Source organism: Sphaerodactylus townsendi, linkage group LG10, assembly GCF_021028975.2.
Source record: "Sphaerodactylus townsendi isolate TG3544 linkage group LG10, MPM_Stown_v2.3, whole genome shotgun sequence".
Lineage (NCBI taxonomy): Eukaryota > Metazoa > Chordata > Lepidosauria > Squamata > Sphaerodactylidae > Sphaerodactylus > Sphaerodactylus townsendi.
This window is the reverse complement of record NC_059434.1, coordinates 58686825-58706997: the sequence shown is the minus strand read 5'-3', so window position 1 is coordinate 58706997 and position 20173 is coordinate 58686825. Positions and strand designations below refer to the sequence as shown.

Here is a 20173-nt window from a genome sequence, read left to right as displayed (position 1 = left end):
GCTGTTTGTGTTTTAACTGTCACCCTTAGAATGTCCGTGCCGCTTGTCTGTCTGAGGCCTGAAGGTTTAGGATGTTCCCGCAGATGGGCAGAGATGAGCAGTGGAAACAGTAAATAGGTAATACTGGTAGGTAATACAAGTGGAAGTGAAACACATACACATTTTGCTGCGTGAGACAGTAGGTGGGGTTCCCCCGCTCAAACGCAGGTAACTTTCACTCTCTGTGCCTCACCCACTGCTACCACATAACACACATACTTTCATACACATCCAGCTCATCCTCACACACCTCACTCTGCCCTCCCTCACATCCAACCACCACTTTACTCCACTTCCCTCACCCATATTCGCCACAGCTCTCTTTTACTAAAAGCGAGCTGGAGTTTGCCTTTTTCTTCTAAGAAAATCCACGGGGGTGGGGGCGAACCAACACTACTGGCTCCGCTTCTTTTGCACGTGGCCCTTTAAGAACCCAGGGAGCTGGCCTCGATCTGAGCGCCTCACCACCCTGCCTCTGCTGCCTGACTGGGATAGCCTCCTTGCCCCAGTTCTGCCTTACCCAAGCCAGGACTGTGCGTGTCAACCAGCCTCATGGACAGCGGGATTCACACTCTGGACAGTTCCGTTGTGGAATGGGAAGGGTTACCTAATACTAAAAAAACAAGACAGCACCATATAACAATGTGCATTGAAAAGGGAAAGAGGGATTCCATTTGATCACCCCAAAAGGCTATGCTGGGGATCATTGGACCTGCATGGACATCTGTGTGGGTTGCGGACTGTGATGAGAAGGACAATTGCCACAGCAACGCGTGGCTGGGCCCTGCTAGTCTTATATAAATCTTCAGCTTTTTGAATATGTAGATTATTAGTTTTTGCTGTAGGCACCTGTATGCTGTGTATAAAATTGGAGAGACTACTAATAAGCTTCTGGCATGTCTATTTTCAAAGACTGAAGATTTTCTTGTTTGTTTTTGTTCCGTCCTCTCCCCTACCCCCACCCCCCATCTTCAGCCTGGGAGCCTGAGGCATCAAGGCTTATACCCTTTACCATGTAATACATTTATGTATATGAGAATTATATAGTAGCCACTAACCTCTATTTTAAGAATCCCAAGAACTGTAGAGCTTGGGCTGATCCAATATGTCTTGAAACACCCCTCCCCCCAATTCATTGCCCTTAATATCCAGCCTGAGAAAAAGTTTCGGGAAAACTTGTGATATTTTGCTTGGTGTTAATAAAAAGATATTACGCTACTGCTGTTTTTGGATTTTTCCTGTACAGACCATACATACAGCTATCCAAAATGGTTGTCTAAAAATAATCTTTTTTAATCTTCAGAACCAAAAAAATACTCAGCAAGTTCTGCCTTTTCTTTCCCCAATGAATTGGGTCAGTACAATTTCATTGTGTGATACATGTAACTGGAAAGACAATGGGCAAACAACTAATAGTAGAATAGGTCAACATTCCATCCAGGCTTTTTGAGGCCTTTATGTACCAATAACACTGTACTTTGCAATGTTTTGGAACACAACCTCATCACTGTGCTCTGGGGAGTCCCTTCACTGGGCCTCAACTGTGGGGATCCATGGAAACAATTCTGAAATAAAATGAAAACAAACTGAAATGTTGTGACAGTTTTACTTCAGTGTGCTATTCGGTGAGAGCAAAACTAATTGCCAAGGAGGAGAATGCTTTTTTATTTTTGCATAAGTACAGAACAGCCCAGCTGGATCAGACAGCAGGTCTAGATACTTCACCATCCTATTTTCCACAACGCCTACCTATCAGCAGGTCAATAGGCCTCATGTGCTGTTGACTCCCAGGAAGTAGTATTCCTATGCATACATATACACTACCAACTTACACTTAACAGATGTTTCTGCAAATCTGAGGGATCCCCAGATTTACACAAAAATCTGACATAAAAAAAATTGGAGGTTAAAAAAACCAGGACTAAACACTACACCCAGTGGCAGCACAGCTTGGGAGCCACAGCAGACCTGGGCTTTTAACTAAGTACTGACGAGAAAATAAAGTACTTGGCTATGTTGAATTCTTTGTTTCTGTGTGCCTTATGAACAAGTGTATGTTAGACATATTGAATGAATGACTTTTCAACCTGGATTCTGCATTACACAAAATAACCAAGTCTCCTCTGCTTTCTTTAGCTAATGTCCTCGTAGGAGTAGTTGAATTGATATCTGGCTAAAGGGCACATGGCCAAATCCTGGACTTATACCACCACACATTTATTTTACAGACGCATAACAAAATGATGGATCTCTAGAGCAAGCTTTACCTGAAACTGGAGGCAGGGATTTAGCAGAATAACCGAGAACGTTTATTGTGTGTAACAAAAGTATGAGCAAGCAAAGTAATATTCAAGTACCTTACAGAACCAGAATACGAAGGAATATCCACAAATACACATATCACAGACCCAACACAAACAAGACAACAACTCCCTGGAACCATCCTGGGTTATTGTGCCCAAAAGTACCTTGATTGAAGTGCTTGAATAATAGCTACATAGCCTGGTTGAGTATTTTCTCTCTTATTGTACCATAACTGCACCTTCCACAGCCAAGTTAGCTAACCACAGTTTTTCATGGTTAAAAATAGCATATAAAGTAATCTACTCCTGCCTATTTTCCTGCTTATCTTGCTTCCCTTTTTTCTCCAGGATGTTTGCCAAACCTCTTGGACTTTTGCATGACAGATAGGCTTGATTTGTTACAGACCAAAGAGGAGAGACAGGATGATGGTTCCTTTTGAGGTAGAGGCACCACATTGGCAGCCTATCTGCAGGTGACTCTCATTACAAGAACCGTCAATTTTATTATTTATTTATTTATTTATTTATTTATTGGACTTTTATACCGCCCTATCCCCGAAGGGCTCTGGTGAAGATTGGCGAAGATTGGCTCAGAGGCTCCACTTTTATGGGGTCCCCAATGGAGAATGGAGAAAAACTGGGTGCCTATAAACTTAGATCCCCTGACTCAAACTTAACTATGCTGACAATTTGGTGCCATTACCTAAAAAAACAAAAACAAACCCCCCCCCCCCCACAAAGCCTCCTTAAAGAGTGCAATGCTGCTCAAAAAAAGTCATACCATTGCAAGAATGTTGGGAAAATTTACCACTCCTTCATTCTCTGGTATAAAATGGCTCAGCTCCAGTTGAAGTTCTGCCACTTTCGGGGTGGGGAACCTTGACAGTTAAAAAAAAGCCCCCAGATTTTATTCTAATCCAAAAACAATTGGCTTGTTTGGTCACCAAATTCTTCAGTGGGGCAAGTCAGTACAGCAAGTGAAATGATTAAATAGGAGGACTCTCCCCTCTGGCCGCACCACACTCTTCTAAAGGGTTCATATCCAACTCTTATTCCCATGAAATTGCATCTGTGGGGTCGCTGTCCGTGTTTCCTTTTAGTGGCTGGAGTCTGCGGGAGCCGCTTGCTTTTGGCCTCTTTCTGGATTGCACCCATTTTGGGTGGGTGGGTGGGTGCGGACTGATAGACGCTACTGCAGGGCCCGCTTTCGGGCCGTGGGAGCTCGAGGCGACTCCAGCCCGCCTCCTCGCATCCATCGCGTCGACCGGGCAGCAAAACTTTGGACTCGCCCAGACGGGAAACGAGAGCAGCGCCAGAACTGAAGTGGCGTCGGCGTCGTGCAAGTGAGGGTTGCCCTGACGGCTGCGGAGGAGGGGATTTCTTGCCCGGCCGTCCCCGCCAGTTTGCAGCAGCAGCGACAGCACCAGCCATCGCCTCTCTGCGTAGTCGCAAGCGAAGGACCGGCCCTCCAGAGAAAGAGGCGCGCAGCAGGGGGCGGCAGGAGAGGGAAGACCTGCGGAGAAATACAGAATCGTGCCGCTGGAAGAGGGCGTGCGTGCATTGGAGAGGCTCGTCTTGGAAGCCAGAACCGGCTGATCCCTCCTCCCTCCGACCTTCTCCTCGGACTAGACGGCAGCCCCTTTGCAGCCAGAAGGGCTTCTTTCGCTGTGGGAAGGGGCGCCGGGACTGCCAACTGCGTCGCTCCACAGCGGAGCGGCCCCTTCTCTTTCCGCCCCTCGCGCTCCCTCGGCCTTCCCAGACGGCTGCTGGGCGTCGAGGCTGGGAGGCCGAGGGCGAAGCCGGGAGGAGGCGAGGCTGGGGGGCAGGGGCAGGGGCAGAGCCGGCCGGCGAGGGACGGGAGTGGCGGGCAGCCGCGCCAGGGCGGCTCGAGGGGAGCCGCGGGCGGCGGCGGGGCCAGCAGGGATGGCGGCTGGAAGCATCACCACCCTGCCCGGCTTGCCCGACGACGGCGGAGGCAGCAGCGGAGGCGCCTTCCCGCCGGGACACTTCAAGGACCCGAAGAGGCTGTACTGCAAAAACGGCGGCTTCTTCCTGAGGATCAATCCCGACGGCCGAGTGGACGGAGTGCGGGAGAACAGCGACCCCCACAGTGAGTGCCTGTCCGCTCCCTCGCTCTCTCCCCAAGTAACGGGGCGAATGGCCTGCCCCCCTTGGCGCCCAGTCTATTCAGGGATCCCTCCCTCCCCTTCAAGCTCACGTTCTTTCCCTCACTTTATCATTAAGCCACTAAAAACAACTGGGGTAAATACCCCTCTCTGCTTTGGGGCAATGGTACCTTATGTGGAGCAGGAGCAGGTTTTGACTGTTGTCCCTTTCCCCTGGAGTCCATATAGGAGCTCATCCATTGTAGCTCCTACAGCTACACCGCTCTTTTTACCCGCCTCGTTATCCTCTGGTGCAACATTGATTTCATCCCACCACCTCCCGCAGCAAGTGTGCCACCCATATTGGGCACCCTCCTACCTGCACTCATTTTAGACCTCTTTGCCTGTAGTAACAGATGCTTGGTGCTTCCCTTCCTATAAGATGAAACTTCATCCAGAACCATTTGTCAAAAACAGTGATATCTTTCTCAGATTGTGGATGTATTAATTGGTCCCAACTCCAGCGATGATTGTGCCTGTGTGACTGTAACATTGGAGATCTTAAGTTCAGTGCATATGTTTTTCTGTATATGTTGTCTCTCACCTACCTGCCTTTCTGCTAAGCCATCCTGCAAAGTGCCTACTGTCCCTCATTCTGAGTTCCTTCCTCAGTCACCCTGCAGGCAAAATCAGAGTCCACATTTAATGCATATTCTGTGCATTACTTCCCGTGCAACCATGTTTTTAGAATGTTATATGCCCCATAATTTACTGTTTCCATATGAGATTCAGTCCTTCTCATTATCCATCACTGCCTCACTGTGTACATCACTTCCTTTACATCCACTAACCCCAAAGATGCTCCCCTTATATTGCGTCATGTCAATCAGCATCCACTTTTTCCAGCTTTGGTCTTTCTTGCTAGAGAGAATTATGTAACCACTTTTTCAAGGTCTCCTTTTAGTGAGCATTGTGTATTTCCATTGGATTTCATCAATGTCATCATCTTCATCCAAAGCTAACCACCTCAGATCCTCCTTGTATAAGTAATCTCAACTGCATCTTCTCTGCTGGTTCCAGCACTGTTCCTTTCTTACAGTTCACTAGTATCTTCTGCCAATAATAATAATAATAATAATAATAATAATAATAATAATAATAATAATAATAATAAGAAGAAGAAGAAGAAGAAGAAGAAGAAGAAGAAGAAGAAGCAGAAGAAGAAGAAGAAGCAGCAGCAGCAGCAGCATTTTCTGGAAATGTATTCAATGTGGTTTATGATAAAAACAATACATTAGTCACCCTAATGTGACAGCATTTGTGACTCTTGACAGTTTGTCAAAACTCAAGCTTGTCAAAAAGAAGCTCTGTATCCTTATATTAAAGCTTGTTGGTTGGAGATACAGCTTTTTCTTTAGGTATAAAAGGGTCTGGGTTCTTGTTTTGGGAAAGTTCACAAAACTGCAGAAACAAAAGACAAACTTATGCAAATAAAGATTGTACTGTTGATTTTTAAGACCTATTTTTTATTTTAATTTGTAATAGATTAATACAAATGCTCTATTTTGTTGAGTGACTTGCAAAAGTCATTTTGGCATTTTCATCACCACAAAATATTAGTATCAATTAACATGATTGTTTAAAATCTAATACTTATTAGGTGTCCTTGATTTTCAAGAGGAATGAAATTGGCATTATTAGCCCACTATTGTGGAGTCCTAATTACATTAGCTAAGGAACATAATGTATCTTGGAATGCACCCTCTACAAAATCTGTTTTAAAAACAGAATCCTGTAATTTGAGAGCTTCCAGTAAATTTAAGCAAAGTATATTCAACATTTTAACACATGAATGTTCCATATATCCTAATGTTTCCATGGCCAAATTTGTGTGGCCAAATGTTTAATAGCTCTATGAACAGATTAATACCAAAGTAATCAGGCTGATTATATATCCAAATATGGAGTAGGTGGCTTGACTTTATTTTACTCACTTATTTTTCCTAAATTACTTGGCTAACATTACATAGTGTTTTCATTCTGGTTTAGGAAGTTATGTTTGGGATATCAGGGAAATATTTGTGTTTTTTGGAGTCAGCAAATGATCATTTATTGTCTTTTCACCTACAAAATGAAAACACATGAGATAGAAGAACCATGGAAGCTATTCTCTGTGGCTTGGTTCTTAAAAGAGATTTGTTTACTGTAAATTACATCCCTTCAAGTGTGTTACAAAGAGTGAAAGGAGTCATTGACCCATAAGTCCCCTTTGCAAGCTCTTATTGCTACATTTTTTCTAAACACAATTATATATTTCTTTATCCTTTTGGGTTTTGTTTTTGGCTAGCTTGTTTTTGGCTAGCTAAAGTAATGTGAACAAAAAATAAAAATTATAATTGTTAATTCCTTTGAATTTTTGCTGTTTCCTATTATTGTTAAGGGGTATGTGAGCTTAAGGGTCATGTTAGATTCTCTGGTTTGACACTAGTGCTGTTAGGCTTAAAATATGCCTCTTGCTTAAGTTAGTTTGGCTTGGATTCTCTGGCTTAAGATTGGCTGTGTTCGACATGTCAGATGTACTGCTGGGATTCTCCAGTTTGACATTGGTTCTGTTAGGTTATATTGTAACAGTATTTTTTAATTTTCTGATCATTCCCCTTGTTTTGTATAAGTCTTACACATTTCACAATATATCTTAACACAGGCTGTGATACAGATTGCTGCTTTGTCTTGTGCAAGAACATTCACTAGTCCAGTGGATTTTAAATTATATTTTTTATAAACAGCTGACCACTACTACCCTCTGTCATATCACACTGTGTTTTTTAAACTTTGCTCAGTTTTAAAAAACCGTTTGTGATGTAGTGTGGAGCCTGCAGTGTGAGCAAAAAGAAGCTATATAGTTCTTGACCTATTTATTCGGCACAGGAAAAGCATGTAAAGCATATTAATACGTCATCATGGCAGGGGCTGATGGGAATTGTAGTCCATGAACATCTGGAAGGCCAGAGTTGGACACCCCTGATGTAAAGCATGTCTTAAGGGCCTTTTCTGTTTCTCCCATTCATTTTCATTCTTCCTTTTACTTTTTTTGTTTTTGCCTTTTTCATGCCAACGTTCATGACTTACTCCCTTCCCTGTTCATAAATTTCAAAGCACTTCTACCAACATTATATCTCAAGTACCCTATATTGATGTTTGATGTATATTGATGTACCCTATATTGATGTAAATATGTTTTTAAAATATGGCACTAAAAGTATATTTGAGGTTCTCCCAAGCAATTTTCACACATCTGAATATTAATGGATCATAAAAAGAAAAAAAGTTAATGTATACCCCAACTAACAATGGTATGCCGCTAATGAGGACATGGTAACCCATGTCCCCAATCACACGCTGTTTTGTCATGTGTGGAGGGGTGCCCGGCGCCCCCACCTGACAAAATGGTGTGTTCCCCAGCTACACACTGCCAAGCCCTGCCTCTTCCCGGCCTCCCTGCAGGCCAGCTCCTGCAATCAGAAGCAGGCCCGAAGGGGGGCGGGGCTCGGTGGCCAGCCGTGGCGCCTGCCTGGGCTGCCCGCTGTGGTGCCCCACCCTCTCTGCACGGGACAGTCGTGCGGGGAGCCAGGTGGGGGGGCGCTGGGTGGTGGTCATGCCCCAAGGTGCCATTTCGGCCCAGAACGCCCCTGCCAACTAATTATTTCATACCAATTACAACCATTTAAAAACCAAAAACTGTTTTAAGTCAAGAAATATTACATAGGGTAACATCCTAAATATCATACGTTGTCACATATGGCAAAAATTTGACTGGTAGCTTCTCATTTTTCACACCAACAGATAGCTGTCACTTTCTCCTGTAGTATTTTTTTTCCTATTTAGTAATTGCCCTTGCTTTTTCCTTTTTTCTAATTTCGTTTGTTCTCTTCCACTGCAGTTCTCTTGAAGTCTGAAATACCCTCTTTCTCCTTACAGGTCTTTTGCAGTGCAAATCTAACCAGAGGTACATCTTTATAGACGCACTGACTTCAGTTTGTATTGTACTGTAAATTACTTTCCTCTTAATCTTGATTGTGGGGGTGAATTTTCAAACTGAAGAGTCACATCTGCTCTTTACCTACTTGTGAGGTTCCTGTTAAACTGTCTCATCCCTTTTCAGTGCTGGAAGAACCATATTCAACTCTGAACCCTCAAAAGTGGGCAGGGATGTCAAGAGAGTAGAAATATGGTCTCCTCTTCCACCCTGTTGTTTTTAGTGATTCTTGACCTTCAGAGTGATTTTTTAAAAAAACTTTGGTGGTGGGTGGTAATATTGGTTTGCTAGCCAGTGCTTGAAGTTGGTGGGCTGATGGTCCCAGTGAATTATTAAGTAGCTCAAGGACTGGCTGAAAAGTTCCCACTGGTGAGATGTAGCCTTTGTTCTTGCATGTTCTAGAGACGTTTTCCCTAATCCTCCATACCTTTACTTTCCTGTATTTGGGACAACTGCTTATCCCACTTTTTTCTCATCATCACACTTTTCATCTTTGCTTTGTATAGATTTTATGCCCACCCATTTAAAGGACTTTGTCATTCTGTGCTCTGTATAGCATTTAATTCAATTGTGCTAAATAAATAGCAGAAATAATGTTTCTCTGACTCTGCATCCTTTGGTACTTTAGATTTAACATGCCTCCAACCAAGGCTTTGGTACTTTACATTTAACATGCCTCCAACCAAGGCTTTTGAATTTCAGAAATATATAATTTAATTAACAGATGAATTAATAATACATGGTATAAGTCATTTTACAGGAGGGAAGTAATAATGGATGTGATTTAAAAACCCCCATCCTGAAGGGCAAATCCGCCTGTGGCTCACAGAGGCTTTTGGTGGCAGGGAGGATTTTGTGCTTTTTGAGCTTCCCCACACTGCTGGGACACTTCTTTTGGAGTGGTGGGGTGGTGCTGCATTGACACCATGGCCTGTCACGTCCAGTTTAGATAGGGCTGCCCCCAAAGTATTGCATATTTTTCATATTCCCTAAAATTTTCAGACTGGCCTGTGCCTCTCCAGTCCTGTTTTGTTCTCCATGACTCAGTTTCCAGCATTTTACATCTATAATTCTGACACTCAAAACTCAAAGTTAAAATGAACTCAAATTAATAGTTAACATAAACATTCCATATGCATTAATGTTTTATAGTGAATGTATTAACACTTGAAAGGGAGAAAAACGGAAGAAAGAGACAAAGGGAGGGAGCGGGAGAAAGGAGAAGCAAGGAGGAAAATAAAAAACAAGAGGAGGGAGAGGGGAAGGGGGAGAAAGGGGAGAAGGGGAGAGAAATGGGGAAAAGAGAGCAATGGGGAAAAGAGAGAGAAGGGGAAAGAGAAGAGGAGAGGGAAAGAGGTGAAAGAGAGAGAAATGAGGGAGAGGGAAAGAGAGAAAGGAGAAAGAGAAAGGAGGAAGGGAGAGAGGAAAGAAGAGGAGAGAGAAATGGATGAAAGAGAGAAATGAGGGAGAGAGATAAAGGAAAAATACAGAGAAAGGGGGGAAGAGAGAGAAGGGGAAACAGAAGAGGAAAGAGAAATGGGTGAAAGAGAGAGAAAGGGGGAAAGAGAGAAAGGGGAAGAGGGAGGGAAGAGGAAGCTGCTGGGGGAACATTGCCCATGTTCCTCCTCCCATCACCCCCCCTCCTCCCATCGCCCCCCCTTACTTCCAGGCGAGCATGCTGTGACTGGGAGGAGACTGGGGATGGGGTCAGGCCTGAGAGGACATTCTTTCCCTGGCCTTAGAAACAAGTTAAGTTTAATTTTAAAGCAACCCCAGGGTGTTTTTTTACGGCAGAGGGGCAGGAGAAATATGGGTGCCTTTTTTCCACAATTAAATAACTTTTCCTACTTACCCCCAATGGTTTGCTGCACACCCCTGTGGGTACATGTACCCCAAGTTGGGAACCGATGGCTTAGATCACCACCGCAGGGGAGGAAGAACTCCCGCCCCCCCCCCCTCCAGTCACTTTCCTATGATGAAATGGCTGGGGGGAGGGGATTATTTCCTTATTTTTGTCTACCTCCACAGGCACAGATTACTCCACATGGAAAAGCAGAATAGTAAAATTAGCACTGTGGGTGAGACCTTCTTTCCCTCACAGCAGTGATCTGAGCCAAATCAGTCTTTCTATTATTAGTGTTATTTAATTTTGTTTACTGTCACAGCTGCCAGGTCTTTAGGCTGGTTGTTGGCTTTCATTACACTTCAAGTCTCATCCAGAGGCCTATGACATTGTAATATATCAGCGTAGCATTCGTCCAGATCCCAGAAAGACTGCCTTCTGATTTTGAAAGATATCAATTTTGTCAATTTAAAGACATTTCAAGTTCTGCCCTGGTGTTATTGGAATGGAGCCCAGGGTGTGGATTACCACTGTGCCATAGTCTCTGAATCTTGATTTTCAAATCATAGTATTTAGTGACCTTCTCATGTTCTTTTTCATTGATCTTGATGTCACCAGGTATTGCTATGTTGATGATGGTCCCTCTCTTGTCCTCGATCACTGTGATATCCGATGTATTATGTGCCAGCAGTTTGTCCATTTGGATTCAAAAGTCCCATAAGATCTTGACCTTCTCATTTTCCGTGACTTTGTCTGGACAATGTGCCCACCAATTTTTAGCTGTCCTAATGTTTTAATTCTTGCATAAATTCTAGTGGATCATCTTGGCCACTGAGTTGTGCCTCTGTCTGTACTCAGTCTGGGCGATCTTTTTGTAGTGGCTGAGTACATGATCTACAGTTTTGTTGGCTTCCTTGCACAATCTCACAATCTGCACTTTGTATCATCTGAGGATTTTTCAATTCTGGCCTTGATCGTATTTATCCTAATTGCCTGCTCTTAAACAACTAAAATCAGTGATTCAGTTTCCTTCTTCAGAGTTCCAGTTGTTAACCACAGCCAGGTCTTTTTATTGTCCACCTTGTCCTTGACCTTCTCCAGAAATTGGCCAGCAATGCTTTGTTGTGTCAGCTTTCAGTCCTTGTTTTAAACACATGTTTTTCTGTACTCCTGTTTGGTGGTGGTGGTTATTATTCCCCAAAACTCCTGTGGGGAACTTGAGTTGGTTCCAGAGGATTCTGATACAACTCTTTTAACAAAAGTAAAAAGCCTGGATTAGGGGTTGTGATGATATCTTTTACCATATGAAGAAAGAAACTATGTAAGCAGAAGCCTTGAGAACAATTTCTTCTTCCAAAGAGGTGACACAAGATTCACAAAACATCTTAGTTCTCTGTGCTAAATATATATGATGACTAATGTTCTGGCTGGGTTTACCCAGCCTGGGGGCCCAGCCTTGTAGGATTTGTGAGTTAGGAAGATGTTATTCTGCCACTGTGCTGTTGTGATGGAATCCTGGAGTTGCCTTGCAGCACAAGTATTACAGATTATTAAACTCTATGAGTGTGATGGAATTTGAGTACTGTAGATTTTATTTAGGAATCAGTTTCACAACCATTTAGGAAAGTGCTTAGGGAAACACGCCTTGAACCAGAAGGAGTGGCAGGAGATAAGTGTTTTAATAAATAAGTGTGCATCATAATCCAGTGTTAGAATTATTCTGTATTTCTTAACCTAAATTTACAACTAAATGAATGAATAATTTCTGATTGTGTATGCCTACTAAGAAAGGTAATTTGCACTAGTCTTTGCATTTGAGTAACACTTTCTCAACACATAGGCTTAAAATGTTAACTAGTAATCTGGGCTGGAATCTAGCTTGACAACAAATGCTATGAATTGTATTATAACAAATGTCTTTCCTTCCTATCCAGCAATATTAGCCTATACATTGCAAGATCCCATGCATTGATTCTTCTTCTGTATTGGGACCCACATATATAACAAGGTGCTTCATGCATAAAGAACCTAGCTTGATCCTCGTGTCCAACTGGGACTTCATGTATGATTTCCACTGTTGAACTGGAACTATTTGTACAGTATTGAAAATATATAGGTGCTGTCCAGTTTAACAGTGCTGATTACCTGCTCAGGGAAAGTTTTCTTAAGAAATAATTGGGTGCCTTGTCAACATTATGTGACATAAACATGTTTAAGATAACCTCAAATTTGCTTTTGACACTGTAGAATACTCAGTTTTCCTGAAGCGTTTGGATTGGAGTGGGGAGGGGAGGGGGTCAGAGGAATAGTGCTTGTGTGGTTTAAATTCTATTTGTTAGACTGTGTTCAGAAGGTAATGGTTGGATTTTGAATCTGTAGTCTGTGATTTGGCCTGAGATGTTGTGTTTTATAACTCTTGGTTTTTAATAGCTATGTAACATTGAATGAAATTCTCCAAAGTTTTCGATTGAATATAAATAATGTTGTTATATATTTTCTGAATAAGCCTCCAGAAGCAGCTGTCTCTGCCAAAGGCTTGTTTGCTGTGTCTGTTTGCTGTGGTTATGTAGGTGAAACTTATTTCTAACAGAAGAGAAGTGATGCTGGTTCGTAAGCCTGATCTTCTGTAGGAAACGGTGCTACTAACATTAGATAGAACGAAGCTATCATTGACTGGTTTACTTATAGATTTGGGAGTTTTGCTGGACTCCATTCTTCTGCTAAAAAACCAGCTTAGTATAATTACTAAAAACTGCTTCATTTTCATGGCAATTAATACCTCTCTTTGCTGACCTAATAACAATGAACCATACTACAGTAACCTTGAAACTAGTCTACTGTAAGACATTCTGTGTAGGGCTGCCCTTGAAGACAACCTGAAAAGTTCAGTTGGTCCACAATGTAGCAGTCCAGATGTTGTCTGGAGCTAGCTACTTTGCACATGGTACACCTAACTTGAGATTTTTGTATTGGCTGCATGTTTGTTTCTAGACACAATTCAAGGTGCTGGTTATGACCTTTAAATCTTTTCATGATCTGTGACCCAGATACTTAAATGACCATCTCCCCCAGCTGAATATGTGCAACAGCTCTGTTCGTACACTCAGTTTCCACAAACATTCCCCTTCTGCAGGCAAGTCAGAACTATCAATAGAATGTTAAGGTAATTAAGGCTGGTTATGCATGGTGAGGTTTCCGCAACGTCAAAGAGAATTGGCCAGGGAGTCTTTGTTTTGGGGCATGTTTGGCATTATTACCCTGATTGCAGTGGGACAGGCATTATTTATCAGCTGACGTTACTTGCATCTGGGGGGCATGTTTCGTGGGTTCTCTATTGCACATGTATGCTTTAATTTTAAATATCTTTAATTTTTATCTTTATCTTATCGATAGATATATCAATCTATTGATAGATTGATATATCGGCATTAAACAGGCGAACTATTAAAGAAAAATCTTGCATACGGCATCGGTATGTTTTGCCCAAACACTGATTGTCTTTTATGGTGGGAAATTATGGAAAAGTAATGGCAGCGTGCAGACTGCAAAACCACCAAAGGACAGTGTTTGCTAAGCTCCCCAGGTTCACAATAGTCCATCTCCTGATGTTCTGTTAACCCAAACATCAAGACTGATGAGCTTTTCTTGGTGTGTCTGGTATCACTGATAGCTTGTGTATTAAACTACAAGGCTGGAGATGTCCCAGTTAGTTGATCAAATGCAGGGGCAAATCGGATGTTGGACTGATCGACTAGTCTTGTTATTTTTTTTTCATTTTGTAGTGTTAGTATCAATTTATCCATCTATTGATACAGTTATTTAATTTTTTTAAATCTAAAAATATACAGGAACAGGGAGGCAATAGAAATGATACAGCACGACAAGAAGCAGCAAGTAGTCAGCAACAGGAAGGATGGTCAGGGGGGAGCGTGTAAAGCAGTGTGAGGGAGTGGGAGAGGTAAAACTAGGCAGGCAAGCTGTGGGCAGAGGGAACAGGTTCGGGGCAAATCTGTGCCCACTGGCAAATCTGTCCCACTCTTTGTGCTATAAGTGGATTTGCTTGGTGAGAAGAGAGTGGAAAGTGAAAGCAGGGCTAGAGGAAATAGTTCCATACAAGAAATCTTGCCAGACATACACCTCTACCATGCAGCAAACACCTTGTATGTAATCAGCCTAACAGTGCAGTCCTATACAGAGCTGCACCCTTGTAAGTACATTGATGTTAGTGGGTTTAGAAAAATGTTATTCTGTTCATGATTGGACTGCAAATTGAAATGTTTTTGAGAGATCACTGCTGCTTTGAATAAAGATTTCGTATTGGCTCCAAAGCCCCTGCAAGACACTAGTATCTCCATATAATTTTACAGTTATCTGCTTTGGGAATTCAGTGAAAATTCTCTTGTTACTGAACAGGCTGTTGCTTCCTGCTTCCTCATATTCTGTGCAAATAGCTGTCATTGCATAATCTTTTTGTGTGACAGTATAGTATTTACGAATCTATGGTGTCTCCTGTTCTTTCTCTCAAGAACTATTACCTGCCTAGCCTTTGTCAAGTTCATTTTATTTTTTCCCCTTTTGCCGTAAACTGGTTTAAGTTTCTTCAACCATAGATACGTGTTTATTGGTTTTGTTTAATTCACACTATTTTTTCCTTTGGTTTTAGAGTTTGTTGCAGTCCCAGTCCATTTGAGGCTTCAGTCTCTCCAGATCCTTTCTCTCAGGTCCAAACGCAGAGTGACAGCAGCAAATGCATCTGCCTGACCTGGGTCACTGCTAATTCCCTACAAAATGAGCTAGGAAGATAGTGTATGTGTATGCTAACTCTATCCTATGCTACCCCTCCCCTGTGGCACTAGGTTAATAATAATCCAGATTAATAGCTTTTGTGCTGTGCTTCATAACACTTGAAAGTGCAGGAGCAATATTTAACTAAAATGGATTTGGCCTAGTAACTTGACCATAGTCACGCAGGGGCCTCAGGAAAGAATTTTCCTCAGAGGGCCTCTGCAACTATGTTGGAGATGGGCCTTAAGCTTTTGGCTTGGAATTGACTTTTCCGTAGTAGAGACGGTAGTAATACTGGTCATTGATCCAAAGACGTGCAGACTGGGCATTTTTTCAGTGAGTACACAGACTATCTTATAAACTAAAGTAGAAGTGTTTTGCTAATCATTTTGCTCAGCTGAAATAAATTTACTGCATACTAGAGACTCAGATTTTGTATGACTTCTTTCCTTCTTTTAAAATACTTTTTTGTTTGCTTTCTTGCTTTATCAGGATCATGCAGAGTTCTAAGCAAATATGAAACTGTTACATTTCTGTACAATTTGTGTGAGTTCAGATTATCAGTGAAATCAGCACATTGAAAAAAAAAAGCTAGTGAGAAGTCTGGAGTTTACCCCTGGACTCTGGTTCCTGCTATTCCTTAGAAACAAATTAAAAATGCGATGATTGCTTCAAAATGATCTCAAGTTTTGTAGCTGTTTAAGTGGAAATATTTCAGATGGGAAGAGAGAAAAATAAAGAACTAACTGTGCTGGATTTTGGCATGGTCCTGGTGTTAATGCTTAACAAAGCAAGAAGCCCATTGAGGAGGCTGTGGAAGCCCATTGAGGAGGTTGTGTGTGTGGGAAAATGCTTTGCCTGCCAACTCCCCTGCCCATCACACCAGCTTGTGTGCTCGAGAAAGGAACAGGCTAAACTGAAAGACAAATAATGCATCGGAGGTATCTGTCAAATCCCATATTTTTTAAAAAATATATAATAATGTGTATTTTGACACATGATTATTCCCTCTCCTCTGGAAACCGTAGGTGAATGGAAAGAAACTTGGCATAACTATCACAGCCCTTTCTGGCTCTCATCCCAGAAAGTAAGTGTTCCTAGTACCAGCACCATGGACATAATTGATTAACCAGGTCCTTTTTAAAATTCTATATGTGCTGATGGCATTTTCCAAGTTTAGAAAACCCTGGATAAGACAGTTTCTTATTTATGTACTGGGTGTATTGTCTAATCTTTCAGGATTCTAAACCTATCTTGGGACAACTAAGCAGCCCTGCATATTCCCAGACCTTTCTCTGAAGACAAACCAGTTTTGTTCAACAATCTCTCTTGTATCCAAGTGTCCTGGATTCTGCACACTATGCTATCTTTTTTTCCCTTTGAGTCTTTATTATTGGTGAGGCAAGTTAATTCTGCAGCAAAAAAGACTTTCTACCAATGCTGCCTCACCTGTAAGATGGCCCCATAACTTGATGACGGCTGGCCTGGCCATCTGGCTTCACACCACAGTAACATCAAGACTAGATAAATGCAATGCACTGTACATTGGTCTTCCCTCAAAATCAACTTCAGGTCGGGGAGGCCTGGGGAGGGGTTAACTACAGAGCGTAATTAGAAGCAGGGGAGGGGAATATTAGTACACTCTGTGGCAAGATAAGTTTTTAATCTGGTTAGTAGCTACATAAGAATCTCCACCCTATTGTATTAGTGGGGAAGATATGCAATAATGACTTGTTTAACTGTACTTTTTTTTTCTTTCTTAAAAAATTCTCATTATTAACATTAATGTGGTAACGTTGTGAAATAACAGCACGTAACAGTAAAGGCCTTTGTGCCTTTCTTTTTTTTTCTTTATTGTATAATTCCCTTATTGAAGAAAAGGAGAACTTATGGACAGCTTCTGATTATGTAACACTATTTGTACTTTTCTTTTTGTTAACTTACCATTATGCATTTTAATTTTTGAAAACCAATAAATAAATTTTAAAAAAATCAACTTCAGCTGGTCCAGAATGCCACAGCTTGGCTATCAGCTGGTGCAAGATGGATCATGCATATTACATCCACTCTACAGACACTCCATTATTGCTGGGCCCAGTTTAAGATATTGGCTATCATATGCAAAACCCTTAGTGGCCATGGTCCTCCTTATTTGCTGGACCACCTTTATCCCTATTCTTTGCCACTGCAACTTTGCTCATGCCAGCAAGGGCTTCTGCAGATGCCAACCTGCAAATGGGTGACCATACGCTTTCTCTTTTGTAGCTCCTACTTTGTGGAACGGCCTGTAGGGGAGGTCAGGAAAGCTCCCAATCTCCTGCAAAACTGAACTATTCAGGAGGGCTTTTCGGCACAGGGTAATGAGGTTGCACTATATAAAACAGTTCACAAACTTATATAGCTAAATGATTAGGGACTGTGGCCTATACTACTGTTCATAAATTACTGTAAGTAGGATCCTGTTATGTATTTTTGTACTGCTTTATGTGTCACGTTAATACTTATTCTGCGCTTCAGTTCTTTCTGGTGATTCCAGACTTCTAAAATCCTAATGCATTGGGTATTGAATGTTGATTATATTGACACACTGTGTAATCTGCCTCGATTCCCTGTGAGAAAGTTGGATTATAAACAAACAACACATTGTAATGCTGGCATATCTCTGCAATTTGGAATTGTTTTGTACAGAGGCAGTACAAATAAAATGTTACTGATTGTAAATATAATAATTCAATGAATGGAAGAAACCAGTTCATTTTAGAATGGTAGAGGAAGAATGGAAAACTTGCAAAATGTAAACTTCTCCAACCAAAGTGCAAAAATATTACTGTCAAACTTATTTCTGTATATTGTGATTTTCCAAGTCAGTTTTTAATTAACATTAAACATGGACATAGCACCTTGTTCTTGCCAGTACTTGAATATCTTGCGTTTGATTGGTCAGGTATTAATTTTTTTTCTTTTGAAAATTTGGCAGTGACATGTTGGTAACTTCCAGGTGGGGCCTCAAATTCCACAGAAATTACAGCTGACTTCCAGATTACAGAAATCTGTTCCCCAAGAGAAAAAGGCAGCTTTAGCGGGACCTGAGGGCCCTCTCCTTCTTAAAATCCACCCTGACCAGGTACCATTCTCAAACATTCTGGAATTTGCCAACCTGGAGTGGAAACACTCCAATAACATGGTGTTGTTTATCTAAGCAATAATACATAGTTCATTTATTCATTTATACAAGGAAGTCTACATAGCTCATAGGCTCTTCGACAAAATAATATAACAGTAATTGGAAAAAAGAAAATAAAGAACATTCAGCAGTTTAGGAAAATAAATATTGAGTACATAATTTAAAATATTGAATTCAGATTGCCACAGAATTACTGCACATTTAACTAAGCACTGAATTAATGGCAGTAGCTTGAATTTTTAGTGCAGCCAAGATATACCGTATTTGACTACTGCCAGAAAGACGTGATTTTCATTTCCGGAGAGAAGATTATGTAAGTAGTGGTTCTCTGAGTGGTTGGGAAAAGAAGGGGAGTTATCAGAGAATCACTTAAACTGCCATAGATTTTGTATATGAAGAAAAAAAATGTGTCAAGGTTTCAGGTACCTCAAGACTGCAAGAACAAATCCTTTGTCCATGTGGCATGTTAGACAGAGAGATCAGCAGTTGGTAATGCTTTAAAATGGGCCAGGGAGAAAAAATGGCAATAAGAGGCAGCGACGTAGCTGGGCCAAACTGTGCCCGGTGTGCAGTCTATATTTTCTGCCCCCCATGCCCCCCCCTGCTGATGGGATGTGTTGGCCACGCCTGGTAAATGAGAATCTTTAAATAGCTGTCGTATTGGTAGTTATACCTGTTAATGTACGATAGAAATTTGGAGCCCATGAGAGGTAGGTAGGAAATAATAAGCCTAAATAATTAAACAAATAAATTACATTTATCTAAAAACCAAGACATTTATCTAAAAACCAAGAGATTGAGTTAAAATAATTACTTTGGATTCATAGTAATTTAAGTGGATAATTCAGATACACAGTACAGTGAAAAGAGTTTTAGATCTTGCCTGATGCCCGCTGCTGAGAAGGAAAGTAAAATAGCATAGCATAGGGAAGAATAGGAACTGGATGACATGACAGTTTAGGAGCATGTAGGTAATTGGCAGGAATTTTCTGAGCAAGTTCATACAGGTAGAGAGTAAAAAATGGCAAAGCCAACGTATGGTCCTGATGTACTGCCCAGGTAACTGCAATTGGACTTGTTAAATAACCCCAGTGGTTATCTTGCACTTTGTACTCAGAGGACACATAAAGATGTTTAAGTTTAAAAGCTTGGGTAATATTGAGGTGGCCTCCATTTTCTCCCTAAGTTGTCTGTGGGAGATTGAGTCAAGTGCTCCTTACAGATCAATAAACAGAAGAACAGTTGATTTTTATATCCTGCTTTTCTCTAATGAAAGGAATCTCAAAGTGACTTACAATCACACTCCCTGTCTCTCCTTTCAACAGGACCTGTGGAAGTAGGTGGTGCTTCTCTCAATTCTTAGTACTGAGAGAACAGTGACTGGCCCAATGTCACACAACAGGCTTCATGCGGGGAGTCAGAAATCCAATCTGGTTTTCCAGATTAGAGTCTTCTACTTTTGAGGAGGAGAGAGGAATCAAATCCAGTTCTCCAGATTAGAGGCCACTGGCCTTAATCACCACACCATGCAGCAGAGAGCTTTCCCTTCTTTAGAAAAGTATATTTTGCAGCCAGGTGGTGTAAAACATGGGCACTTTCTAAAGCCAATCTGTTCAGGAAATTAATGCATGACGTTATTTCCTGAAATTCTCCAGCGTGCCAGTGATTGATTTCAGCAACTAATGAAGATTTACAGAGCAATCCTGTGCAGTTATTCCAGTCTCAACCCATTTACATGAATGGATTTAGATTGGAGTAACTCTTCTTAGGATTGTACTGCTATACTTCAAAAATAATATATATATTGATTACTTTTTCACTTTCCAAAGGCTTTTTTAGCTTTAAAAAGTATTGCCTCTACAATAACCATTTATGATA

General features: G+C 41.5%; 1 protein-coding gene across 1 annotated transcript in view; it reads left to right on the top strand.

Moving 5' to 3' along the window:
• The first annotated feature begins 3990 nt into the window (after positions 1-3990).
• The window catches only part of FGF2 (fibroblast growth factor 2), a 19740-nt gene continuing 3557 nt past the window's right edge, over positions 3991-20173 (top strand). Inside the window, exon 1 of the mRNA XM_048509344.1 lies at positions 3991-4452. Within this exon, the coding sequence (XP_048365301.1) occupies positions 4266-4452 (187 nt within the window). The 5' untranslated portion in view covers positions 3991-4265. The remainder of the gene's footprint in view (positions 4453-20173) is intronic.